This window comes from Delphinus delphis, chromosome 11, assembly GCF_949987515.2.
Source record: "Delphinus delphis chromosome 11, mDelDel1.2, whole genome shotgun sequence".
Taxonomy (NCBI): Eukaryota; Metazoa; Chordata; class Mammalia; order Artiodactyla; family Delphinidae; genus Delphinus; species Delphinus delphis.
Genome location: NC_082693.1, coordinates 3,621,833 through 3,649,437, shown reverse-complemented (window position 1 = coordinate 3,649,437; position 27,605 = coordinate 3,621,833). Strand labels below are relative to the sequence as shown.

Genomic DNA, 27,605 nt, shown 5'->3' with positions numbered 1-27,605 from the left:
CGTGATCATGACAAAAGATACAGTCAAATAAATGTTACGTCACATGGAGGAGCCTACCGCAGGGATCGGGGCACAGAAGTAGAAGGGGTCAGGGGCTGCAAACAGGAGGCAGTGTTTGCGTTGACTCCGTGCTGCACGTTCTCCCCTGGGTAGTGTTTGGGACCTTGGTGTTACCCAGGGGCAAGATGTTGAGGCTGGAGCACCTTGGGGTCGGAGGGCGCTGACCTTCTTCCTCTGCTCTGCCCTCAGGAATGAGACCGTGCTGCACCAGTTCTGCTGCCCAGCCGCCGACGCCGAGCAGAAGCCCGCCTGCTCTGACCTGGCCTCCCAAAGGTGGGAATAATCGCTGGACGGTCCTCCCTTCTCCACCCCCACTGTCCTTCCCCCTCCAAGCAGAGCGCACACCAGGGCCCTACTTGGCCTCTTCCTCCCGAGTCTTGTGGGATTTTTGTTTGTTTTTAGCTCCTCCCTCATATTTCCACCTCTCCGTCCTTCCTCTGGACCCCAGATGAGCAGTTCCCAATTTTTAGGTCATGATACCCTGCTGTGCAAATCCCAAACCTACGCTCCTTCCCACTAACCAGCCTGTAAAAAGTTCACCTTTTTAAACGTCAGGGGAAATTAGCTTGATTATATCTACACGTCTCACGTGGCACCCGAAGGTGCCCCACCAATAATAGTACCCATCCTGCCTCTCATTTCCAAGATTTGCATTTTTCTCTCTAATCTTTCTCCTTCCACAAAGGAGCCAAGGTAACTTTGATTTGAAGGTTTATCATACTGCGCTGGGTTTGCCGACCACCTGGGAAGGGAGGGGGCCCACTGAGAAGTCAGGTCTGGAGTCCTGTCCCAGGCTCTCTTCCCTGCCCTGCTCTGCATCGTTCGCTGGCCCTCTCTTTTCCCCGCAGGCTCTCTCCATCGCTTTCGTTCTTCCCCTCCCCTCCATCGTCCACCGCCTCTGACCCTCCGCCTCTCCTCCTCCCCTGCGTCAGTGTCCTCTCCCCCCGGCTCGACCTGGAGCTGCCCCCTCTGTACTGGTCACACTTTGTCCTCTTCTCTTTCCCCCAAGTTTTCCATCTCAGTTCAGTGCATTTCTCTTTTCTTTCCTTGTTTTTACTTCCCCGGGGGTCAGGATACTCGGGATTCCAGCCTGAAACGCACCCCATCTGCAGTCTCCTCTTGTTGGAATGAACTTGGGCAAGTTCCTGGATTCCCCTGGACCCCACCTTCCCCGTCTGTACGCTGAAGGGGCTGGTCTATGTAGGGAACAGCATGACTTCTCATCTCACCGAGGCTTCTGGGCTGCTCAGGGCCTGGACGGCTTTAGGACCTGTCTCATGGGAGGGCAGCAGAAGGTTCAGAGCCGCGAGCACCCTGGCCCAGACCTGCTGCACTAAGGGCTGCCTCCAGGTTGAAGCCTCAGTGATTCCATGATCCCTTCATTCCTTGGGAAGTAACTGGGCAGTCATCAGAGATGGCAGCCGGTGGGCTTGGGGATGGAAAACCTCCCCCGAAAGGTGTTACTGCTTGTTTTCCCTCAAAGGGAGTCCGAGCGGGTTGGGAGAGGCAGGACCCTGGGGAGGCAATGGTGGGAGTTGAGCCATAATAAGGGGCCCACCCTGGGGATCCAGGACTGCAGGAGGCACGACCACACCGGGGGACAGAGACGAGGGGAGGCCAGAGCTGTGCCGATGCCCAGAGGTCTCGGGGCCGAGCTCTGTGCCCAGGACCTAAGGAGAGTGAGGCCACCTGGATCTCGAGGGGCTCCCCATCCAGGGGGCATGCGATGCCCCCAAGTTGAAAATGGCCCTCCTGGAAACTGGAAGGAAGAAGGGAAACGGTAGAAAGAGATGGTGGGAGAGGAAAGGAAAGGGGGCAGAGAGTGAGTGGCCCAGAGTGATGGACAGCAAGGAGGGAGGGTGATGGACAGCAAGGAGGGTGATGGACAGCAAGGCCACCTCCCTCCTCTGTACCTGGCCGACAGCAAGGAGGGTGATGGACAGCAAGGAGGGAGATGGACAGCAAGGAGTGGGAGGGCCTAGCTCCATCCCCTGGGCGGTCACTCTCAGACACAGGAGAGGCTTCTTCCTAGACATGTACTCCTTGGCAGGGAGGAGCTGTCTGCTCTGTCTCCTGCCCAGCAGGCCACCTCAGTCCCGTCCACCTCCATTGCTGCCACCCAAGCACCGGCATCAGGTGAGGGTGGATAACAGGGCGCCCCCAAGATGCTCGTGCCCGGCAGGTGCTGGGGACGGAAATCCTCCCTTGGGTCTCCCACGCCCCTTCCTCTCTCTCCCGCTCACCCCTCCGTCTTTTTCTCCAACTGCCTGGCCTCCTACCCCGAAGCCCTGAGTCCTGGTCGGAGGCGGTGGGAGGACCTGGTACGGGAGACAGAGGCGGTATACTGGGGCGGGGCGGGGTGCTGCCCCTTCATGGGTGCCGGGTGCCAGGGGAGCAGGCTTCTTATACATCTATTATCAGTTTCCCATGGTGGGGCAGTGATGCTGGGAGGGAAGGTGGGAGGTGGGAGATTCTCTTGGTCCCCGAGGGCCTGTGACACTGCCCACTGCCGCCCTCCGTCTACACGGTCCAGATCCTCGGTCGCTGTCTGCTTCTGTTCCCAGTTATCCCAAGTCGTCCCATCTGTCTGGTCTGTAGTTTCCTGGAGTGTGTTTCTGTCTGTTTGTCTGTCCGTCTGTCTGATGTCAGCATCTCAGCTTCTCTGGGAGGAGCCCCCTGGGTGCCTTCAGACCTCCAGTAGTCTGCGTGTCAGTCAGTCTGTCTGTTCTTGGCTTCCTGGGGGGATTCCACCCCCAGATACGTTTTCTCCCATCAGACTCCCAACATCCCTGTTCCCAGCCTTATCCGTGACCTTCCCAGCCCCTCCCTTCCCTTTGACCAGGCATCCCCGCCCCCAGAGAGCATACCCAATCCCTCCCCCACCCTGCCCCCGAGTCACTCTAAGGAGGTGCCCAGGTCAGAGGCCTTGTGTGCTGTGAGAGCACACGGTGGCTGGATCGCCAGGCCCTCAGGGCCACGCTGGGGAGACCCTGGGCTGGGCTCTGAGACAAGCCAGCCCCTCCCACTGCTCAGCCTGGGTTCCCACCGGCTCAGCAGGGCCCCGGCCGAGATGGCCTCCTCTGGGGTTTCCAGGGATAAGCCAGGTGGTCGCTACAGGGGGCCCAGTAAGGACTCCATGCCATCAGGCAGAGCTCAGGGTCAGGGTCTTTGGTGTGTGAGAGCAGGGCTGGCCACCTCCCTCCTCTGTACCTGGCCGACAGTGACCCAGGTCAGCAGAGCCTGAGGTGCCGCGCCCTCCCTGTCCCCACCCAAGCTGTGGGGCTGAGCGCGAGTTCCCTTCCTGAGCCGCTGGCCTCATCCCCGGCGACAAGCTGCTGCAGCCTGAGGAAAACCCTCGGCCCAGGGGAGACCTGGGGGTCCAGGAGAGACCCTTGCCCCTCCCAAAGCCCCAGTCCTTGGGGTGTGTGTGCGGGAGGGGCTAGGACGGCCTTCCCCAGCTACCCAAAGGGCAGCCCTGGGGGATGGGGTCAGGAGAAACTCTGTCTTGGGACACAGCGCCTGGGGGGAGCGAGGGATGGGCACAGTGGGCCAGGGGACGGGGTGCAGTGGCGTGGTTATGGGGTTGGCGAGGTCTCTGAGGCTGGACCACCCGTGCATCGCCCCGGGCACACAACCCATGCTTCCCACCCCCACCCCCCCACCCCCCCCCCACCCCCCGCTGCCACTAATGACAGGGCTTTATTCCGGGCCACTGAATAGGCCAGTAATCACAGCCCTGCTTTCCATCCATGGGCTCTCCTCCCTCTGGGGCTCTCAGTGACGTCAGGAACAATGACCCTGGAGCTGGCCGCTGCGTCCTGCATCTAGAGAAATAGTGGCCCATTTGTCTCCGTGGGTGGCAGTGGGGCCCGAGAGGAGGAAGGCTCGCTTCTGTTAGAGTAATGACAGGAGGTGGCGGGGAGGAGGGGTCAGGAGGGGGCCACTGGGCAGGAAACAGAACCACCCCCAGCCCTGGGGAGGGGGAGGGTCTGGGGGGCACGCTGCGTGTTGGGTCCTTCCGCTAGGATGGAAGAGGCACTAATACAATGGAACATGCCAGGGCCGTGTCACTAAGATAAGGACTGGAGGGTGGAGAGAAGTTTGGGGTCTTGACAGAGGGACCCCTGCCAGCTAGTTTTGGAGCCGGAAGCTCAGCCCAGGCTGAGCTCCGACAGGCAGCCGCTTTCCACGGAGCTGCCGCTAGGATTTTCTTTAGGAGCATAGGAGCAATCCTTCCAGCCATTCCATTTGATCCTAAATAACATCTATTTTCTCTGATTATAAGTTATACTGCTAGTTGTTGGAAATGTGGTAAATGCAGAAGTATAAAGAAGAAAATAAAAATGGAAGGCAGTCATATAGAATGAACCACCGTTAATATATTAGTGTGCAACCTGCCAGGGTTTATTTTTCTAGGCTGGGTTTTACATTTTCCCCCCAGGAAAGAAAAAATGATTTTATTGCCTGCCCTTCCCAGGCAGGGCACCGTAGCCAAGGAGAGCCTGCCGCCCTGACCAGTCCCTCCTGGTGCCCCTGCCCCCATCACCTGCCAACCAGCCAGGCCGGGGGCCCTGCTTGGGACCCCTGAGGAGGGGACACCCAGCCAGGAGCGGTGTTGCAGGGAGAGCCCTGCGTCAGCAACCACCGCATCTTGTCTCCCCACAGCGGCCGAGGCCTGATCAATGGACCAGCCAGAATTTACTCAGGGATCACAGAGCAATTAAATTCTCAAATCGATACAGTTTAGGCTTCAAACAGCTGGGCTCGGGGGCCACTGAGTCCTTTCCGGCTGCATTAGTCGCATCCAGGCTCCAAGGCTGCTGGGAACCCTGCCCCACCCCCCGAGGAAGTGGGGAGGGTCATTCTGGGGCTGCAGAACTGCATGCTCTTCCCCAGAGAAGCACAGAAAAGCCTCAGCTTCCCTCGTGGCCCTGGGTGGAGGCAGCGCAGGGGTGGAAGCAGGCCCACCCGACCTGCCCGGCCACCGATCTCTGGGGTCCTCGCATCTTCACGTCAGGAGGGCCACGGGCAGCAGAAAGGCCGGGGGGAGCTGTCCTGTCTCCGAGGAGACCAGAGATTTGTTTCCAGTGGTCTTTGCAGGGGTTGGGGTCCTGCACCCTGAGCCAGGGCTGTGAAGACCCCCAGAGTGCGCTGCCCTGGAGTGGAGCCCAGGAGGGAGCCCTGGGGGTTGAGGACCTCTGTCCACGGCGGGCGCGGCAAACTGCCTTCAGCGCAGAGCAGCGGGCGTGGGGAGGGGCTGCTCCTCCATCTTTGCACTTTGTGAGCAGATGTGCCCCCTGTCCTCTGAGGGTCCCCGTGTCGTCACAGCAGAGTCCAGCCCGGCTGGCTCCATACCAGAGGGTGACCTCAACGGAGGTGGCAGAGGAATTTGGACCTGGAGCCAGGGAAGTCTGTCCCCTGTCACTTTACCCCTCTGTGCTCTTTGCCTCACCTGTGTCTTCCCTGCCAGACCCTGGAGACACAGAAGACAAAACAGATGCTGTCTGGGTGGGGACGTCCCCCTAACTCAACGGGCAGCAGGAAAGCTCTGTCCTGAGCTGCTGTCTGCCGTTCTGCTCTGTGGGACGTGGGACTCATGTCTGGAACGATCTCCTGTGTGCCTTTCCTCCCAGGCCTGGCCATCTTCCGAGATGGTCTCTCCCAGGACCTAGGTGGTCACCAGAGGTACTCAGGAAATGCACCTGCCCAGGGGGCGGTGCCTGGGCCGCCATGTGAGCCAGGCCAGGCTGGGCCCGCCTCCAGACAGCCCGCTTCCTGTCAGTCAGCAGCATGTTTGGAGCAGGTTAGAGAATCCCTCCTCCCTCGGTGTTTCTATTACGTGTCCCTGCACCCACAAAAGGGAAGGAGAATACTAGCTGCCACGTGCTGAGCGCTTGCTGTGTACCATAGACACGGGTATTATTTAATTCTCACTAAAAACTCATAAAATGTTGTTATTCCATGTTACACACATGCAAGCTGGGGCTCAGAGGTGATGAATGACTTGTCCACGGGCCGTAAACCCGGAAAACGGCATAGCTGGGACTTGAACTGCGTCTGTTACGGCTTCTATCACTGGAGACAAAAGAAGGGAGGGGTTCGCTGGTGCAGGAAGTGAAGTGTGGCCGCCACCCTGCACAGCCCCTCCCGGAGAACCTGGCTCTTGGTCCAGGGACCGAGAAGTCGGGGCCTTTCCCTGCCACGCCCCTCCCAGCAGGAGACTCAGGCAGCCTTAGGTAACTACATCAGCACAACCGGACCGAACAGAGAAATGACCAAGAGAATATTTTTAGAGGAGAAAAGCTCTAGGCTTTATTATTTAAAGAAATAAACATGGGCGTTCCCTGGTGGTTTAGTGGTTAGGATTCTGGGCTCTCACTGCCGTGGCCCGGGTTCAGTCCCTGGTCGGGGAACTGAGATCCCACAAAAAGAGAGAGAGAGAGAGAGAGAGAAACATAACCAAGATAATATTTCCAGAATAACAAAATGAAAGCTATCACAAGGATTGGTGTTTATTAACGCAGAGCGTTGTCCAGTTTGGGGGGAAACAAGTTCTCGTTCCATTTGCTGAAAGCTTCTCGCTTGAATCTTTTGGATACTCTCGTTTCATTCCCAGAAAGCGTGGCCTCTCTTCGCAGGCCTAGAGATTCTTCTAACCTCACTGTTTCCTGTGCTGTCTTGTTTTCTCCTCTGAAAGGTCACCTTTACCTGTTCATTTATCTTGTAACCGGTAGCACAACTATGAAAATGACATAATTCCAATAAGCATTTCTGATGGATGACAGAAAGAGTTTTAAATGCATTTCCTCAGACCCCCAATGAGGAAATAGTCTATCGCAGGAGGGATTGCATGAGATCAGGCATTCTTCAAGAATTTACTGCCTTTGAGAGGCATTGGAATGGTTTAAGAAAGGAGATTTTTAGAGATAACTTTTGTGACGATTAAAAAACAAAACAAAACAGGAAAGACAGCTGTTGGTGAAGGAAGACGTGTTTTTCTGTCTGGAGCCAGGAGAAGTGTGGTGGAGCACAGAGAAGGGGTCCACGGACTTGGAACCACAGGCCGTCAAGGCGGCAGAGAACCAGGAAGCCTTGGCCCTTTACTGCCCAGACAGGAGACCCAGGAGAGGAAGTGCCTCACCCCAGGTCTCCCGCTGGTGATGCTGGGGTCACGCGGAACAGGGAGGGCTCAGGCCACCCGACAGTGCTGGTGCCCCACCCCCCCCCCCGCTGCTCTAGGCCTCAGTGGCCTCAGCTATCACATGGGTGGTGGCCGGTCTAATCCCCCCAGTGATTCTATAGGACGGCAAGGAGCTGCCCTGGCCGGATGAGGCATCCACATCTGGCCAAGGGACCAGGAGCGTTTGCAAAGCAGGATGAAGCAAAGTGCTGTGACCTGAACAGGAGCGCCTGGGCGGAGGCTCGTGGGGAGGAAGCAATGGAACCTGAGTCAGAGGAGGGCTGGGAGGGTGGCTGGCCACGGGGTTTCTTTCTCCATTTCACTTACTGTGAAAACACAAAAGGCAGTTTTAAAGGAGACCAGCCTCACCTCACAAGCATGATCCCACTGCCCTCGCATGACCACCTGTCTCATTTCCATCCCCGTCGCCTCCCCAGGGCGCGGCCTGGGAGCTGGACTCGGCCCCCGGCAACGAGGAAGTGTTGGGTGGCGAGCCAGCCTCAGCCTCAGCTCACTGTATGCAGCGTCTGCCAGGTGACAGGCTCCTTCCCACCCTCCACTCCACCGATCCTCCCCACAAACCTTCAAAGTCACGAGGGCGAGAATCCCTGCATCCAGTTTTCAGCCGAGGAAATGCTCAGGGAAGGGCAGCAACTTGCTCAGGTTCTGGAGGTGAAGACAGAGCCCGTGCAGACAGAGGAGCGGCGGGGCGCCTCTTTCTTGTCACTGTTTGACGGGCCTGGGGCCCCCTCCTCCTGCCCCCCACCCCCCGCAGGCTGGCGGGAACTGGTGTGGGCACCGGGCTCTAAGTCTAGGCTGTAGTCTTGCAGGTTTGGAGAATCAATTAGGCGTCCCTGTGGTTCTTGGATGCCAGGGGGACTGACTCACCAGAAACAGATTCATGAGAGACTGATGTATCACATTAGTATGAATTTACTAATTCGTAACAAGAAACGATTCTGGTAAACAGGAGACTCTTAATGACTGACCAACGAAGAACTCTACAATACAAGGGAATACAGAGAATTCCCTTTCTTCTCTGAGGGCGGAGAGATGAGCACCAGATTCTGTGGATTCCCTTCTAGGTCGGAAAGGAGGAGGGTGACGAGGTGGGATAGGAGTGCCTGGGCTGGAAGGTGAGCTCAGGAAGCCTTCAGGAAGCACGAGGATGCAGCAGCTGAGAGCATGGACAGAGTAACTCACATCCAGGTTCAAGTTCTGGCTTGGCCGCTTACAAACTCTGTGACCTTGGTGCAATTACTGAAGCTTTCGAATCCGCGATTTTCTTTTCTGTCCAATGGGGACAGCAGGGTGACTGCGAGGATTCAACAACATGACGTGGGCAAAGGTGTCTGGTATATAGTAGGCACTCAATAAATGCTAGCTGTTTTAAAGCTGGATTTTTCAAGAGCACAGAGGGAGACATCAGTTAAGATCCAGGAGTCCCAGGAGAAGGGGTCTAGAAACTCAGGTGTGACTGAGAAATACTTAGAAAGAGTGGGCCGACTCCTTCAGGGGATGGGGTCCCAGCAGGAGCCCCTAGTATGGTAAGCAGGAGGGGACCTACTACCCTGCATCTTGCTCAGGGTCGTTGAGCTGTGCCCTTCAGGGAGAGGGTCCAGTCCCTCCTTTGGACAGCAGGCGATGGCATGGGGGAGGGGGCCGCTTTCAGATGTTTCTACTCAAGCCTAGCCTGTGACACACAGAGTTGGCTGGAGAGAGAACGAGAGAGAGGAGCAGGGCGGGGTGGGGGGGGGGTGACTCAAGAACTGAGGGACCAATTTGGGGAAGAGATCAAAGAAGCTAAGAGCCCCGATAAATGACAATCAAGCAGGGCCAACAGGCCTGGAGAGATTTTCTAGACGTCAGGGCAGGGGAGGAAATCATTTAACCCAGCACTGGGCTGTCACAGTGCAGCAAGGATGCGATTAAGGGCAGAGACATTTTATCAGGAACATCTAGCCAGACGACAGCTTGGCTTCCTCTTAAGAGGAGGAGACAGTTTAGCCCCCGCAGGGAAAGGTTTATGGCCTGGCACTGACCACTGCCCTGCCTGGAAGGGGTGGCTCCCCGTGCTGGGAGCTCTGGAGCTTCTCCCCAAAGCCATTGTGTCCCGCATTGCTGGCCCTTCCTCCCAAACACTTTTGGAGATGACCCGTGAAACCCACAGGCATGTGCGAAATTGCCTGGCCATTCTGATACTGTGAGCTTGGAGTGGTTTCTACTGAAGCAAGAAAGATTGAAGCTAGACATTAGGAAGGACTTCCAGGAGGAAAGGTGAAGATAAGGAAGGTGACCATAAAGAAACAGGCAAGGAATCTTGCTCCATAGTAACCTGGCAGATGTCTAGAGCAATGTCCTACCCGGCTGGTGATTCTGCCATTTCCATCTCTTGTGTCACAAGACTCCTGGTTTTTGGCAAGTACACACCTGACTGACACAGGCACCTGTAGGCCATCAGAGACCTTTCCCCCGATGTGGGGTGGAATGCAAGGAGGTGGGAGGATAGCCTTCCCTGAAAATGGCTCAGGACCAAGGAAACGTAGGAAACATCTCTGCTGGGTGAGGTAGGGCTGGTTTGGGGGGACCTGGAAGAGGGAAATGGAGAGACGTGGTCTCATGCCCCACCTCTGGGATGGGCTGTCCGCACATGGTTTGTGTGGGCCACCATCACAGGGCTGTTGGAGGGATCCAAGAAGGACCAGATGAGGTCTTCGCTCTCCAGGGAGAGCACAGCAGCCCAGAGACCAGGGAAGCACAACAGGCCCAGATTAGGGGAGGAAACCTGCATTTACCGAGCATCACATAGGTGCCAGAGGCTTTATGGTCATTGTTTTATTAACTCTCCCAGCAACATAGGTATCCCCACCTTACACAGGACGAAACGAGCTCAGCGGAGTTAAGGAACTAGCCCAGCTCCACACAGCTAGTGAGAGGTGGGATTTTAACCACAGCCGTCTGTCTGGTTCTTTTATTTTTTTATATAAATTAATTATTAAAAATTAAATTATTATTACAAATTTATTTATTTATTTTTGGCTGCGTTGGGTCTTCGTTGCTGTGCATGGGCTTTCTCTAGTTGCATCGAGCTGGGGCTACTCTTAATTGCGGCGTGCGGGCTTCTCATTGCGGTGGCTTCTCTTGTTGCGGGGCACGGGCTGTAGGCATGCGGGCTTCAGTAGTTGCAGCACGTGGGCTCAGTAGTTGTGGCTCACAGGCTCAGTAGTTGTGGCTCGCAGGCTCTAGAGTGCAGGCTCAGTAGTTGTGGCGCACGGGCTTGGTTGCTCCGCGGCACGTGGGATCTTCCCAGGCCAGGGCTCGAACCCGTGTCCCCCTCATTGGCAGGCGGATTCGTAACCACTGCACCACCAGGGAAGCCGGTGCTTTTGCTTTTTATCTTATTTGACAAAATAACATGTTGTAAATCCTGAAAAGGAAAACGATGGTTGCTACTTACATAGGGCTGAGAGCATCTCATATACATTACTACTGCGATCCTTTCCTAGAGAGGAAAGTAAGGCCCAAGGAGGTTAGGAGACTTGCCCAAGGCCACACGCAGGTGCGTGGCAGAGCCTGGCCGCCTGGCGCTGGGTCTGCGTTTGTAACTTCTGCCGTGCTGTGCTGACACCGCCTCGCATGCTCCCTCCTCTCAGGGACCCCAAAGGCACTCACACCCTTGACCTGGCTGCCAGCGGCTCACAGGCTGACGCTTCTCCCGAGTCCACCTCTGCCAGCCTCACCTGGCATTTCCGTGGGCTATTTCTGCATGGCTCCGGACGGTCCCCACGGTGCCTTTGGAAATCGTTACCCATCTGGCCACACGGGGCCAGAAGCAGGGTTCCTTAGGGAGCAAGTCCATTATCTCACTCGAAAGCCCTCCTTGCTGCAGGAACGGGCACAGCCTGGCTGCGTCAGAGCCCTACCATCTTTCCAGTCCGGACTGGAGCTGGGGGCTGGGGGCCGTCCCCCGGGAGGGCCTCCTGCCCCTTCCTGGGCTCTGCTAGACCCTGAGAGCTCCCGAGCCGCCCCCACCAGCACGAGGCGCACTTGGCAGTGCCCCTGCCCAGCAGCCAGTGCTGCTTATGGAACGTGACAAGGAGGAGATTCGCCCCTAAGGAGAAGCTGGGGATGATAAACACGAATCCAGGGCAGGCATTCCTCCGAGGAGAGAAGGAGGAACCGGCGGGTACGGATGGGCTGTTTCCTGAGCTGGGTGCAAGCGAAGGTTCTTCTCTGAACCTCGCGTGCACGTTATTCGTATTTGCATGTATCAGATAGTTCATAATAAAAGGAAAACGTGGACGACAAGCCAGAGCTCACTAGCTGTAACCATTCAGTGCAGCTGTGAGGTGACCGTGGGGTGTGTCAGGGACAGAGTACAGGCCACACTTCTGCAGCTGCAGCCTCAGGGTGGGTGAGATGGGAATGTGGGCAGACACGGGAGGTGAGAAAGCCCGAGGTGTATTCAGGGGCTCAGAGGGGCATGCGCTTGGGAGCTGTGTGCGGTGTGTCAGGCGGCGAGCGGGGCGGGCGTCCTTAGAGCCTGATTTTGCTTCCAGATCCACGTCTACTGGGAGGAAAACAAACGCTCAAAAATATTAGGCTTCCAGGGGCAATGAGATGGCGTTAGTCCGTGTGGCCCAGCTTGTGAGTCCGTGAGGGAGGCGTCCTGAGGAAGCTTCTAGGTGAGGCCTCCCTGGTGCTGGCGTCCCGCCGAGGAGTGGGCTACGCAGGGGCCGCTTCCACGTTGGACTCTGGGGCCCCACCGTGACTGGGCCTGGGTCTGGGGAGGGCACAGGCCCGGAGGAGGAGTGTGATGCCTTCAGCAAGAAACCCCCCCAGACAAAGCAACCCAGCCAGCACCTTCTGGAGCAGCCGTTTAGTCAAAGCCTGGAGTCTCCCAGGAGCCGCCGGTACAGACAATAACTCACTCTCTCGGGGCCTTGGGATGTGTCACAGCCAATGAAGGCAGGGCGGCCTCCGCAAGCGGACAGCAGGGAAGACACGGCCGCCCTCCTCCAGGGCATCCTACCGTGAACTGTGGCGTCCAGCTTGGATGACGCGGGGTCAGGGAGGCGGCGAGGATTCTGCTGTGGCCCTGGTGTGGTGTGAACAGGAAGGTGCAGGGCGGCCGGCATCTCCTAGCCTGTGCTTGGAATGGGCGGCGAGTGAATTTGTTCCTTACGCTGGACCTCTGTTCGCTGCAACCTCTCCCCAGTACCACCTGGGACACCCAAGGACACTTGACTCCCCTTGCTTGGCCTTTATTCTGACCACCTGAGATCACTTCATCGATTCAGGAGAGGGAGAGACAGGAGTGTTTTAGTAAAGGCGGAAAAATCTTGAGCTGTGAGGCTTTTTGTTGGCTTTTGTCTGGAAAATGCCTGGTTTCTTTGTCCCAGAAGCGCTTTAAGAAAGGCTGGCAGAGACCGAGATAATCTAGTGCAATTGGTCAGGCCCTCTGGGGGAATCTTCTAGCCCAAGGAGTCCTCCAGCCTTCAAAACACTCCTGGCTGCGTCTCTGGTAATTGCTGCTCCGGCCTTTGCAGGGAGGGGAAGTGGCCCTGCCTCCCCGCCCATCACCCGCACCAACCAGCCGCAGGGGCTGGGCCTCCAGGCTCCTCCTCCTGCCTTTCTCTGCCTTCGTGCCAGGACCTGGGGGCCCCCTCCCCTGAAGTCTTCCCCTCCCCAGGCATAGCACCCCCCTCCCTGGCCCTCAGAGGCTCTGCAGTAGCTCCTGTCCCCTCAGCTCCTGGCACCGGGAAGGGTCTGCCTGGGAGCCCGGGGAGGACACCTCTGCCGGGACCAGCTCCCTGCCGGGGGCTGCACAGCTGCCCTTCCTTCTCCCTCATCCTTCCTAGGGACGGATGTTCCACGGTGGCCAGCACACCAGCCTAGGAGGTCACTTCGTCTTCCTCACTCTCTTGGAAAGGAGATATTCACACCCCCATTTTGCAAATGAGAAAACCGAGGTGCAGAAAAGTGAAGTGTTTCGCTCGAAATCACCTGACTAGTGAGTCGTAGGACCAGGGGCTCCCTCCACTCAAGCTCTCTTACCCGTGAGCGAGGGTCCGTCGGTTTTGAGGGAGCAGTGCCGGTGTCTGAAAGCCCTCATGTTTCCTCTGGATGACCAGAGCTGCCTGCAGCGCTTGGCGCAGCTCTCAGCATATGGACAAAATCCATGATCATCCCTCCAGGAGAGCGTCTTCAGCCCGATCCGCGGAGTCTGTAAAGCCTCTGAAAGTGGAGGTAAAGCTTGGCGTGTATGAAATCACGTGCATTTTCTGGGAAGAGAGTCCAGAGTCTTTATCAAAGACATCCGGAGCCCAGAAAGGCTTTGCAGGTCTGGGGGCAGGGAGACCAGGGTAATCCTGGCTGACAAGGAAAAGGAAGGAAAAAGAAAAGCTGGGTCTCCATCGCTGACTGGTGCCTCTGGGAAGGAGATTCTGAGTTCAGGGTGCTGGACGCTTGCTGGAGGGTGTTTGGGATCAACACCCATGGAAGGGAGGGCAGGAGCACGGCGTGGGGCAGAGAGAGAAGTCAACCTGTGTTGCAGGTCCACCAGGAGCCTCGGCTAATCCCACGGGGGCTCTGGAGGGAGAGTGACCTAGCCAACCCATGTTGGGTCATACGGCTGAGCCTTTATGTCCCCTCTTTGTCAGCTGTTGGATGCAGATAGCCCTGGGGAGGATTTGACTTTGGCCCAGTAGCTCACTGCAGTTCCTGAAGGAACTGGGGTGGGGGGCAGCTGACAGATGAAGGCCATCTTCAACAGCACCTCCAGAGCTGGGCAAGCAGTCCTTGAAGCAGGGTCTGGGTGGTACACCACCAAGCTCACCGCAGTATCTCTGCCCTTGGGAAAGTGTAAAAGGTCAAATGCCATCCACCCATCCATTCCTCCCTCCCTCCCTCCATCCCTCCACCCATCCCTCCATCCATCCACCCATCCATTCCTCCCTCCCTCCCTCCCTCCCTCCACCCATCCATTCCTCCCTCCCTCCACCCATCCCTCCATCCATCCACCCATCCATTCCTCCCTCCCTCCCTCCCTCCCTCCACCCATCCATTCCTCCCTCCCTCCCTCCACCCATCCCTCCATCCATCCACCCATCCATTCCTCCCTCCCTCCCTCCATCCCTCCACCCATCCCTCCATCCATCCACCCATCCATTCCTCCCTCCCTCCCTCCATCCCTCCACCCATCCCTCCATCCATCCACCCATCCATTCCTCCCTCCCTCCCTCCCTCCCTCCACCCATCCATTCCTCCCTCCCTCCCTCCATCCCTCCACCCATCCATTCACCCATCCACCCATCCATTCCTCCCTCCCTCCCTCCATCCATCCGCCCATCCATTCACCCATCCACCCATCCATTCCTCCCTCCCTCCCTCCTTCCATCCACCCATCCATTCACGCATCCACCCATCCATTCCTCCCTCCCTCCCTCCTTCCATCCACCCATCCATTCATCCATCCACCCATCCATTCCTCCCCCCCTCCCTCCCTCCCTCCCTCCCTCCACCCATCCATTCATCCATCCACCCATCCATTCCTCCCTCCCTCCCTCCATCCACCCACCCATCCCTCCATCCATTTAACATTTATTAAACATGACTTAAAAGCCAGCCCACTGTGATAAGCACCTGTGACAAAAAGGTGTACATAGCACCGGCTGGTGGAAGACAGAGACATATCAATGAATACTTAGGGCACAAGGTGGTCATCGCTAAAACAGAGGCAAGTGCCAAGGATTACTGGAGCATATTGTGGGGTGGACTCTTCCTGGGGCAATGAGTGAGTCCTGAAAGAGTTGACAAGGCAGAGAAAGAATGGATGGGAGGGTTAGGGGCATGAGGCCTTTCAGGCGGGAGGAAATCACGGGAGACGCATGGTGGTCTGAGGGTGTGTGGCAGATCTGGGGAGAGTTTCAGCGTGGACAGAGTGGCTAGGTCACTCCTGGAGATGAGGCTGGAAAAGGAGATTGGGGTGAGATCATGACCGCTCTTGAGTACCACACGGACATGAGTGGAACAATGAACTGTATCCGGCATTACTGGAAAGTCACTGCTGGGTTTTGAGCAGAGGATTGGCGTTAACACATCGCATTTTAGGAAGTCAATTCTGATAGCAGAGACGAGAGACAGGCTGGGTGGTCACTGGAACCTCAGGGGAGTCCTATATGTGCCAGGACCAGGCTTGCTCAGTGGGTACCTGGAATCCCACTGTGCACAAGCCAGTGTCCCACATGAGTGACCCTCCCCTGATGATGCTGAGTTTCAACACAGATCATGCTGGTCCTGTGTGCATGTAGTATCCTCTGAGAAACTGCTTGTCCCCCCAAGTTCTCAAAGACTTTCATTTCCCATACTCACGCCCTGTGTTCTCACGCGTGGCATAACCTCTGTGCATGGCCTAGGCCCCTGTACGTGTATCAGCCTAATGTCATGTGGGTGTAACCAAAGCCTTCTAAGAACCTCTCATTCTGATGGGTGCCCCAACCCAGGCAAGACTCTTGTGACTAGCATCTCCCATATGTCAGCAGCGACCTTAAGTTGCCCCAGGCTAGTGGGCTACCATTCAAGGAGTCTGTTTCTGCAGCTGGATATGAAGCCCAGGACAGCGAAGTTCATCAGGATTCCTCTCCAGAAGCTCAAGCCAGGGGCTTAAAAGAAGCTCTGCTTGTCACAGAGTTAATCCCATTCACACGATTCCTGTCCACGCGCCAGGCTGCCTGAAATTGGACCCACTAGGGATGCCGGCTTTATGACGTGAGGTCAGCCTGGCAAATTCTGGAAACTTAAGGGACACAGCCGGTGTCTTGGGAGGAGTGATGCTCTGGGCACTGGAACAATGGACTTCCAGTTCCGTAAGAGACTGTGGATTGAGAGAGATGGTCCTTCCAGCTATGACAGCCTGGGCTGAAGATCTGAGCTTTCCCTCTGCCCGAAGCACAAATCCATACCACCAGCACTGGACAGACGCCCACCTCGGGCGCGCCCCACACCGTGGTGGGCCCACCAGGGCGTGAATACACACCGGTTCCTCAGAGGCCATGGATCCCATGACTTGGAAACTCCCAAGACCAAGGCTCTTCACTGTGTCCTTTCTCCAGTGGGTGGAGAACAGTGGTGGGAGCCAGTCCATCTTCACTCCTCTCCCTAAAGACCCTGGGAGTTAGTCGGGGGTCTGGGAAAGGCCACGAGGAACGAGGAAAAACCCTATTATTTCAATTTTGTGAAGGTTGACAGGAAGGCTAACTATTGAGAACCTCCTGCACTTAGGAATGCGCCGTGCTATTTTTCTGGGCATTCTTGTGGGACTCCATGCTATAGGGTTTCAGCTCAGAATACAACCACCATTGCTATCAACTACCGTGTGCCAGGCAGTGTACTGGGGCTGCGCCAGCTGTCTTTATTCCTCACAGCAACGTTGTAAAGGCATTACAAGGATGCCTGTTTTGCAGATGAAGAAATAGAGCCACAAGGAGATTATGTAATTTGCCCAAGGCCACATCATAAGTAGCAGAACCAGGATTCTAACCCAGGTCTGCCTTCCATATTCTTTGTCCTCCACTGACAAGCCTAAACCTTGCCATATTGATGACAGTAGTCTTGCGTTTCCATCACCACCTCCTACCACACAAGTCTGTGGAGTATTAGAAGGAAGGACGACAAGGATGGGGTCCCCTTTCCAAAACTTTTCATCATACACCTTGGGGGGCACAGTCTCTCAGGTCCTTGTGCACATAGGTGGGCAAAGACAGAGTTGGTTCCACCAGCCAGAGAGCCTGGAACCTTGGGGCTGGTGGGCCTTGGTGGTCTGGCCTCGGCACTGGAATCCAAGCTCCCAGAACGTCCAAGCTGGAGGGTCCCTGGAGATGAGTAAGCTCCTGTGAGGTGGCAGGTAAAGACACTGACTCAGGAGGACGCGAGCTACCCGAAGCCACAGCGCTAGTTACAACGCTGTGTGTGTGTGAGTGTATGTGTGTGTGAGTGTGCGTGCACGTGCACGTGCACATGATGACAGTGGGGGCCTCCTATCTCCCAGACCCTACGGATGAGTTCAGGTGAGATGGCCTTGGAGCCGTCGTCCATATCCAGAGTGGTGGCCCACGAGAAAGGTTATTTTGAAAATGTGTTTTGTTTTAACGTAAGTAGTGTCTTTGGGACCAGGTGACCCCAAGAAGTGTCAACAGGAGAGTGGCGGATGAGACACAAAAGAGAAGGAAGCCAATGTAGGTTCATTAATGATCAGGTCACTGCTTTGGGCAACTGGGGTTCAATCCCATGGGGCACGTCTGGGAGACGGTGTGAAATGCGTCTCAGAGCTGTCCTGCCCCAGAGACAAGGACGCTGGGGTGTTTGTCCACCAGCCTCCACTACCATTGGTGGAGCACTGCTACTGAGGGGCACCAACTCCTGAGAACCTCCTGCCAAGCATCCTCCAGCAGCATAAAGGGAGCAAAGGGCTCTCTTTAAAGGTGTTTGGTCTCTAAAGAGTCTTGAAAACCTTTTAGGGTTAAGAAGCCTTGGGCATCAGTACCAAGGACAGTGCAGAGCAGAGATGGGTGAGACCCAATGCTGTCCCCAGGAGGCGAGTTGTTCTGGGAGTGGGAAAGGGCTACTTCCATGGGCTCTGCGGGAAGAATGGCCATGTCCTATCACAAGAGGAGCTGAAGTTAGATCTTAAAAAGAACTTCCTGGTGATACTAGTGAAAAAGCCACGTACTTAGAGCTCATCCAACTCTACAGCTTGATTGATGGCCACAGAATGACCAAGCAAAGAATCATGCAGTGGCAAGGAGTTTGAGGCTGCTCGTCGCTAGGGCTGGCCAGTGAGCTCTTCTTTATCTATGTTTGGTGGGGTGCAGGGGAGTGCTGGGGGGGACAGAAGAAGTTGAATGAAGAGAGGATTCTTCACTCCACCCTTGCTTATTCTAGCACCAGGAGTTTGGGTGGAAACAAGAGCTTGAAGAGGTCCCTTCTCTGGCACGATTGGGGGCATCTTACATGGGACGAAGCCGTGGAAGAAATAAGCCCTAAGGTTGACTGGCCCTCAACCAGAGCCAGCCCACCTCCCTGGGCCCCCACTCCTCATATGCGGAAAAGGGAGATGGGAAGGATGAACTAGATAACCTTAGAGACTCTGTCCACTGCTGAGGCCATGCCAGTAGCCTTGGGTTCTCTTCAATTCATCCTTCAACAAGTGTTTATTGAGCCTTCGTTGTTTGCTCAGCACTAACTGGGGAGAAGGGATTCGCATAGAATACAAGTGCTGGGCTCTGGTGGGGGCGGGGAAGGGAGATGGGGGAAATAAGAGTTAAGGTTTACGGAGCATTTAGCCTGTGCCGGGCACTGTGCTAAACACCTCACCTACGCTGACTCCCTTACGCCTTGCGTGAGCCCGTAGGGCAGGTACTAGTGCCTCCTCTATACTGATGAGGAAACCAGGGGTCAGGGAAAAAGCCGCTTGACCAAAGCCACACAGTGGTGGGGCTGCACTGGAGCCCCACCGTGAGCCGAGATGCTTCTCCTCAGTGAAGGAGGCGGTGACTCTCTGGTGTTCTAGCAGATGGAGCCTGAAAGCTGGAAACACCGGAACGTCTTCATGCAGGAGATGGCTCAGCACTGGGCCTTGGGGACGGGCAGAATTCAGAGGCTGGCCGGGGAGGGGAGCAACCTGAGTGTAGCAGCCCCCCGGGCAGCCAGAGTGTCGTCTTAGAGGAGGCGGGTGGGCAGCAGCTATGGCCAGCCTGCTGCTGGCTCCACAGGAAGAGAGTAGGGGCTGGGGAAGAACAGATACTTCATAACCCAAGCCAGGATTATAAGCACCACTCCTCCCCCAGCCCCTTTGGGCAGTCTACAGAGGGAGCTGGCTCAGCGAGGATCAGCTTCCTCCCAGCTACTTCAGCCACTGGCCAGAAAGCCAGGCCATTGGTAATTACGGTAGTTAACACAGAGAGCAGGGACCAGGGGCCAGGCCATGGGTAATTACGGTAGTTAACACACATAGAGCAGGGACCAGGGGCCAGGCCATGGGTAATTACGGTAGTTAACACACATAGAGCAGGGACCATGGGCCAGGCACGGCTTTAAGAACTTTAACTAGCTTAAGCCTTCCAGCATCCTTATGAGGTAGGCACTAGTATTATTCCTGCTTTATAGATGGGGAAACAGAGGAAACGTGAGGTTACGTAACCTGCTCAGGGCCCCAGAGCCAATAAGAGGCAGGGCCCAGCCTGGAACTCAGGTAGTCTACCCTTAAGCACCTGCTCTACCGCTTCTAAGCAGGTTCCTGAGCTGCGGCCAGTGCCAGCCACTCCTTCCCTCTGCCCCCCGGGGACCCTCCACAAGTTCAGGCTCTCCTCCAGGGCTGGGGCCCTTCCCTAATGGGGACCGCAGGAGGCCCCCACCAGCCCCTCCGCTGGTGAGGCCCGTCGCTGCCAGAGGGCCCCAGCCCCCCTCCCCCGCACTCACATGCACCCCGCCCCTACCCCCAACCGAGCACAGTTGCCTTTCGTTCACAGTGACGGCTCCTGCGCCCAGGCCGGTGCGGGCACGGAGGACTCCGTGGCGGCGGCGGCGGCGGCGGCGGCCGGCAGACCCAGTGCCCACACCCCGAAGGCTCAAGCCCAGGAGCTGCAGGAGGAGGAGAAGCGGCCGGGGGCGGGGGGCGCCTCCCCGCGGGCCGGCCTCCACTGCGCGGCCTCCCCCAGCAGGCAGCAGCCTGTCCCGGCAGCTGCGCTCTGCGCCCGCGCCCCTGCCGCCTCCGATTACGAACTCTCCCTTGACCTAAAGAATAAACAGGTACCCAGGGCCTCCGAGGGGGGTGGGAAGGGTGGTGGAGGGCCCTGTCTCGGGCGCTGTCCAGGGTACCAGGGATGCCCCTGTCTAGGCCGCCTCTGCTGCAGGCAGACCTCTTTGCCTCTAGTTCTCCCAAACTGGACCAAGTGACTGCCCTTCCTTGCAGCCCAGTTCCTCAGGCAACCAGCCTTCCGTGGCAGGGGTCACCCTTGTAATGCCAGGCCCACAGGCAGCGTGTTCAGGGCTCTGCCCCTCTTACCACTGCAGGAAGACCAGCTGCTGACACAATTCCCACCCCAGAAGAGACGGTCCAGCTTACCTGCCCACCCAAGGGGCCAGCCCCCTGCTCAGCACACAGGCTCACATGAGGTTTGAAGACAGTGGTCTCCTCCAGGTAGACTGAGGAGTCCCAGCATTAGCCCAGACTGGGGGAGTCCAAAGACCCCCTTATTGGAGAACAAATTGCACTGAGGAGTTCTGAGCCTCCAGCTTCCATTCTGTGAAGCAGGAGGAGAAAGAAGTCAGTCACTGGGTCCCAGCTGAACCCTCCAAAATGATAACGGCATGGCTTGTACGGGTGGGAAATTAAGAGACCTGAAGGAAGATCTCTGTGTGTGTGTGTGTGTGTGTGTGTGTGTGTGTGTGCGAGCGAACACATTTAGAGAAAGAATTTATGACTTAATATTGCTAAGAAAGAGCATTGAGCGTGGAGCACAGATGTGGGATCCAATCCTTGTTCTTATTCTAGTTCCTCTGTGACTTGGGAAAATGCCAGTTAAGCATTCTGGGCTTTGGTTTCCTCATCAGCAAAATTGGGAATTAGATCTTGAATCATCTCTGAGGTCCCTTCTAGCTCTAAAAGGTGTAGGTTCTAAAGAACCATTCTTTAACCCAACGGACTGTGAGTTTTCGAAGCGAAGCTAATAGAAAAGTCACTGAGACTGAGTCAAGCCCAACCAGTCTTTTCTTCCTTTCAGCATAGATGTCGAGCTATTATCCAAGGTCAGGGGCTGCAGGCGGTGCACCAGGCTTCAGTAAAGTATTTGACAAAATCTCCCGTGATATCTACGTGGACAGGATAGGAAGTGGGTTAGTTGACAATATAGTCGGGTGGGCCGTTCTCAAACGGAATTGTCAAAAAACACTGATTTTTCTATCAGTGCCAATGCCAGGGTCATTGAGTGGGGCACTGTCCTTGGTCCTGCCCAGGTCAACCATTTCAAAAAAGGACTGATGCAAAGCTGAAAGGGAAAAGCTAATACCTTGATGACAGAATCCCAGATTTGAAAAAAACTCATTAGGAAATATTGTTTAAGTGGAAAAAAATCAGGTGAAAGAGGGAAAAATCTAAAGTTCTGTTCTTAGCTTTGAAAATCCCACAGCACTACTATAAGATGAGCAGGCTTGGTCGCGGGTGAGAGGCCTTCGGGATTCAGTTGACTATAAGCTCAAGATGCGTCAATAGCCCATGAAGCAGTTGCCAATGATATGGGTCCAGCAGCCTTCACAGATGGGTGAATAAAACCCCCCGTGTAAGGGGGCAGCTGCCTGGAGCCCCACACTAGTTACTGGTCAGGCTGTCTGGTTCTAGGGGTTTCATTTAAGAGGGAAAAAGAGAATCTTGAGGTTCTAAGGTTCTTCTAAGAAAGAAAACAACTGGCTGGGGTCATACAGGGAAACTGTAGACATGAAAACCAGTTTTAGACATGGAAGAGCTGAATGTGAATTGGCTGGATTAGATTATTTTCTATCATTCCAGGTAAAAATAGTGGTACTAATGCATGAAACTTGTAGGAGAGGAAGGGGTTTGTTTTTAGCTCCGTTAACAATTAGAGCTGTTAAAAATGTAGACTGTCCCGCTTCTGAGGTAGAGAAGGCCCATGCCGGGGCTGGGAGGCAGTCCATCTGGAACCGCATGCTGTGATGTGGGCGGTCAGCTGGCACAGATGAGAACGTCCTCTCAGTTCCACTCGGCTCCGCCCCTTGAGGACAGAGACCATGTCCTATTCATCCCATCCCCTGGCATCCAGCAGAGTGCCTCGGGCAGAGGAAGAGCTTAGCGAGTGAATATTTTTTGAATAACTGCGATGCGTAAAGCAATGAGGGAGTGGGGTACCAAAAAGAAAAAAATCATGGTCCCTACCTGCTCCCCAAAGAGATTACAGTTCAATTTAAGGAGTATCCTGTTAGTAACACCAAAGGAAACTGGTGCTTCTGCCTGGGCAGGGAATGAGTTTAATTCTAACTGATTAGTGGGATAGGGAGGGTTGTGCAGGGTTCTGACGGGCACTGTGGACCTTTTTCATGGTGGGCATAATTCTAGTAGATGGGTTTGCATGTCAGGCCAGCAGCAGTGGGGCAGGAAAGATGAGGGCTGGTACGGGTGTGGTGGAGCCCTCGTGCCCTGGGGAATAGCCCACCTCCCCTGGCCCCTGTAGCTCTCCAGGCCAAGACAGGTTAGGGGTGGGAAGGGGAGGGGAGAAAGGGACTGAAGGGAGCAGAGTGGCTAAAAACACAGCACACGTTTACAAAAGATGGAGCTCCACAACTCTCTCTTCTGCAGATGAACTGTGTGACCTTAGGCAAGTTGCTTAACTTCTCTGGGCCTCAGTTGCCTCATACAGCCCTTTGCCTCTACTGCTAACATTCCTACCCCCCTCCTACTCCTGCACTGGCCTCATTCACTCCTTCTCTTGCTTTAGGACTTGCTCTCCCGCACCTTCCTCTTCGCTGGCAGCTCTCCCCGCCCTCCCAAGGCTGTGTTGGATGTCCTTTCTCAGTGGTCCCACAGCACCCAGGCGTTCCCTGACATAGCCCTTCAGCCCAGGATCACCATTCCTGTTTACTTGACGTCTCCTTTAAGGCAAGGCAAAGACATCCATCATGACACCCCTGGTGCCCGACACAGCGCCTGACATGAGAAGATGCTCAAAGGATGAAGAGGGGAAAGTAACAGTTCAGTGACCTGAAGGGGATGGGGATGGGCATGAAGCCTGGGCCAGGTCCTGACTCTATCTCAGGTTTCTTAGAGATCTAGGATTTAGTATTCTGCTCCTGTGACCCTCATGAGTCACCCACATCCTGTGGTCCTTGGGCTGGAAGGGATCTGGGACAAAATCACTATCTCCCCAGTTCACCAACCTGCCAGGCCCGCTCCATCGGCCAGTCCAAACTCCCAGGTGTTTTCCGTGGCTCTCTCCGCCCTGCGTCTGATCCAGCCCCCCACCCCCCATGCTACTCTTAACCACTTCCCAAGTCCCATCCTCTCCTGCCATCCCCCCCCCCCGCCCCGGCCCTAGGCCTGTGTGCCCCTGGGGAAGCCTCCTATAGACCCTCTGCTTTGACCCAGTCCCCACACCGCAGCTGCATCACAGCGGTCACGGTACCCCACATGGAGGTGCCTACGGCCCCTCGTTTTCTAGGGGACAAGGACTTCAGGCTCTGCCGCCCCCAGATCCGCCCCCACATCCTGCCTTGCTCCCACTCGGGGCTCCAGCTGTGCCTCTTGGCTGTCCTTTGAGCCCTCGTGTACTTCGCTTCCTCTGCTGGGAACACTCCCCACCCATCCCCGGTCACACTCACCTGGGTGATCCCTACCCACAGTTCAGTCTGGGCTCAGAGCCCCCGAGCCGGGGAGTGTGCCGTTCCTGAGTGCCCACGGCGGGCTCTGCCGTCTGGCCACATCCCCCTCGTGAGGGCAGGGGCTCTGTCATGCCCAGGCTGTCGCAGAGTGAGCAGATTGTGCTCCGAATGCCTCTGGGGTGCCGTTCCCTCCACTGTCGGGGGAGGAGTGAGCACTGCCTGGGGGTGAGCCCCGGGCGCTGCCGGCCATGCCCGCTGTTGTTCCTGCGCCCGGCACAGCCTGGCGTCTTGGAGGAGCACAGGGATGGACGAGCCAATGAATGAATGAGGCCCCCAGGCTTCCCTGTTCTCTGTCCCCGAGCACCATGCGCCGACTGGCCCCCTCCCCGAGGCCCCACAGGGAGGAGACTGTCTTCCTTTGCTTGCTCTGCCCTCAACTCTCCCATTTCACCTCAAGGTGATCCTTGGGGCTCCACCCTAGAGGGAGGGAGCATGTGGACCCCTTGCGGGGAGGTTCCTTTAGGAAGTGGCCATGGCAAAGATACAGAGGCCACGCGTGTGATTTCCAAGTTCAAGTTCTCTAGGGAGTTTGTGTCCTGTTCTCTGCGCCTGTCGGGTAGCACCCACTGGAGCCCATCTGGGATGTTGAAACTGCATAGGTCTCTGTGTTGTCCAAGCCCGGCAGCCGTGGAGCTGTGTTCACAGCATCCAGGCCCTGCTCCTGAGTCAGGGTCCTGGGTGGCAGCCGCTCTCTGTCTGGAGAGCAGATCTCCTGGACCCCAAGCCTCAGGGTCCAGCCTCACCATGGGGTGCCTCTCAAGGCGAGAAGTGGTGGTCATGTTTCCAGGTCACCGTCCCTCTCTGGGCCTCAGTTTGCTCACTTGTGTCTGAGGCTCTGTCCCGCTCTGAAGGTCAGAGCGCTACCGCGGGCGTGAGGGCCCCAGTGGACCAGCCTGCTGAGGGTGGCGGTGAAGGCAAGATGCGCCAGGGTGCTGCTCTGCTCTGTGGTCTCAGTTCAGGGACGGCGGTGCACAGCTGCTGTGCTGGGCCCCGTGCAAGGCCTGGGGGCACCGCGATGCGCAAGATGCAGTCCGGTCTCAGCGAGCTCTGGTGCCAGTGGTGGGCGCTGACACAGGACGGCACAGGCGACACTAACAGCACTGCAGCACTTTCTGTGCGCCATCTCCCCCCCCTCATCTGCACAATGTCCCCGCGGCCTGAGACTCTCACTGTCCCCATCTTAGGAATGAGAAGACCGAGGCTTAGTGATGTTAAGTGACTTGCCTAAGGACACATTCCTAGGTATGCACCCCGGTGCAACCAGAACAGACCCCACAGTCCACGATTTTAACCCAGAGCCCTCCCCATCTGCTGCCACCGCGGTGAAGGGGTAGGTTCTGCGGAAGCGGTGTGCAGGGCACTGCGGGATCCTGGCACAGGGCAAGTAGCCCGACCAGGGTTCAGAGCAGGCTTCCAGGAGCAGCCCCACCCGAGGGAGTATCTGGCTCAGGGAGCAGCTGAGCCGTGGCTCTTCCCCAGCGCCCCTACCTGGCTGCATCGGGAGAGGGTCCCAGGGCAGCCCTGTTCCCCAGCAGGCCTCTGTGCCCCTTGCCATGCTGAACACTTTCTGTGTTTTGGACGGTGGGCAGGGAGGTGGGCACACAGAGAAGAACAACCCTGCTCAGTGCAGGCCACCCGTCCTGCGGGCTCCTCTCCCCTCCCCAGACTCTGCCCGGGAGCCTCAGGTGAGGTGTGAGGTTCGCCTCGCCAAGGTCTGCAGACTCACACCACGTACTGCTTTAATCTTCTCCACTGAGAAATCCTGGCGCACGTGGGACCCGTCCCCGCCCCCTCACCCGGGCCTGGTGCCCCAACGTCCCTCAGAGGCCCTGTCGGGCTCAGCCATGCAGCCGCTTGGAAGAGGGAGCCTGTTCTGATGAACACTTAAGGCTCCTTAGCGAGACAGCCGCCAGCCCCGCCCACTGCCTCCCCAGCAGGAGCCGAGGGATGGCTCTCCTGGGAGGAGGGAGGCCACAGTTACCCAGGACTCACGGGTATTCGAGAGAAGTGGGCGGAGCTGCTCCTTGGCCGGTGGGCCCGGACCCCTCCCTCCCACGAGCTGGTCCCTCAGCTCTCTGGCCTGCCCCTGCTAAGAACAGGGTCAGGGAGGTGAGAGGGGCCTGGCTGGGGCGGATGGAGCTGACCCGGGGAACCACCGATTCCCCAAGGCCTGTGACCATGGGGGGAGGGGAATGCACATGGGGGGCGGGGCCGGTGGTACAGCCTTTGGCTCCAAGCCCAGACCCAGAAGACAGCCTGGACTGCATTTCCCCTGGTGCAGAGGAGAGAGTTCAGTTTAGTTCACGACCGCAAACATTGATTAAGCCCCAAACACGGGTCTGGCTCAGCGCTGGGCACGGGGGATGCAGAGGCGGATTACGCTGTGCGGCCTGTGACGCACCGTCTGGGGTGCTGAGATGCGAAGGAAGCGGTGGGGACACTGGGGGCAGCAGGCACGAGGCCAGGATGAGTGGCAGCCAGCTGTGTTAGACGATGGGGACAAACGGTGACGATCCCACAGCTGAATTCAGAGACCGTCCTGAGCTGTGGCTTCGGGCCAGGCTCCGGGCTGAGGCCCTCCGTGCGCCAGACGATGCGAAGGCCACATCCGGGGCCTCCAATAACTTATGCTTAATGGAGTCTTGGGGAGGGGAGAGGGGAGGGAAGCCTAAGTTAGATGAATACCACCAAGATTAGCAGGGGAAACTGAGTGTCAAAGAGAAGCACGAAACAACCTTGGGGGGACGTGGTTCAGGGCAGGGAGACCCCGTTCTGGTTGGGGGAACTGGGAGGCTTCGTGGAGGAGGCACATTTGAAGAAAGGGGAAAGGGCATGAGAGTGGGAGGTGAGGCTGGGGAGGACAAAGCCGGCTGCGGGGAGGCTGAGCGGGAGATCCGCGGAGCAGGAAAGCCTAGTTGGGGGAGGGGGGAGCTGGAGGCGGGGCTGGCGCGTGAGTGTGGACTCCGCGTAGTAGGAGGGGCTGGGGGGTAGGCGGGGCCAGGCTGCTCAGCGCCAGACCCCCAGGAGATGGTGTTTACACTTGTTTAGGGCAATGGTCTCAAGCGCCGGAAGTCCTGTGTTTACACCCGCTCTCTGAGGATACTGATCAGGGGAATATAGTGCAAGGTGGATGGGGGGTTGTCAGAGTGGTCCAAATGGGGGGTCCAGGAGAGCCCCACATGGTGACAGTCTGGTGGAAAGTTCAGGATGATTGCAAAAGGCATGGGGGGGGCGCTATAGGACTTTCAGCCTGAGAAATGCAGAGGATAAGGCAAAGGCCGACCCAGGGACAAAAGCGAGGTCCCCAAACTGGATGACCTTGTAGCCAGGGTGCTGTTAGGTGAATAAGGACGTCATCCAGAGCTGGTTTGGGTGAGCCGGGGGAGACGATGGGCTCTTGGAAATGTAGGTCTAGGATGGAGTCCAGGGATGGAGAGTTGAGAGTCCCAGAATCATCACTGTCAACATCAAACTGCTACCACTTATTGAGCACCTACTGTGTGTCAGGTGCTACGGGAAATAATTTAATTCTCACAACAAGCTACAGAGTCAGCAGGATTAGCTTCATTTAACAGATAAGAAAACTGAGGTGCAGAGACGTTAAGAAACTTGCCCAAGGTCAACCATCAGGGAAGAGGCAGATCTGGGACTGGGTATTTCCCCTATGGGCTTGCTCATCCACCTGTCAGAGTGAATGGAAGACGAGGTTCTCAGACAAGAGGTGAGAAGACATTAGCCCGCGGGACACCTTTAGAGTCGCCACGAAGGCTCTGCATGAGCTAGTTCTCATTTCATCAGCTGTTAGTTATCAGCTACCAGGGGGCTGCTCTAAAGACTTCCAACATAGAAGTCAAGGAAGACGTCCAGAAATGCACAGGAAAATCATTAAAGTGTGTCTGGAGAATGGAAGAGAGCACAC

General features: G+C 56.6%; 1 protein-coding gene across 6 annotated transcripts in view; it reads left to right on the top strand.

Annotated features, from left to right (window-relative positions):
• IQSEC3 (IQ motif and Sec7 domain ArfGEF 3) overlaps window positions 1-27,605 on the top strand; it is a 100,923-nt gene that overhangs the window by 29,935 nt on the left and 43,383 nt on the right. For all 6 annotated transcript variants that reach the window (XM_060024106.2, XM_060024105.2, XM_060024110.2 and 3 more), the window contains exons 2-3: window positions 250-333; window positions 19,768-20,047. In XM_060024106.2, coding sequence (XP_059880089.1) covers window positions 250-333; window positions 19,768-20,047 — 364 coding nt within the window. The remainder of the gene's footprint in view (window positions 1-249; window positions 334-19,767; window positions 20,048-27,605) is intronic.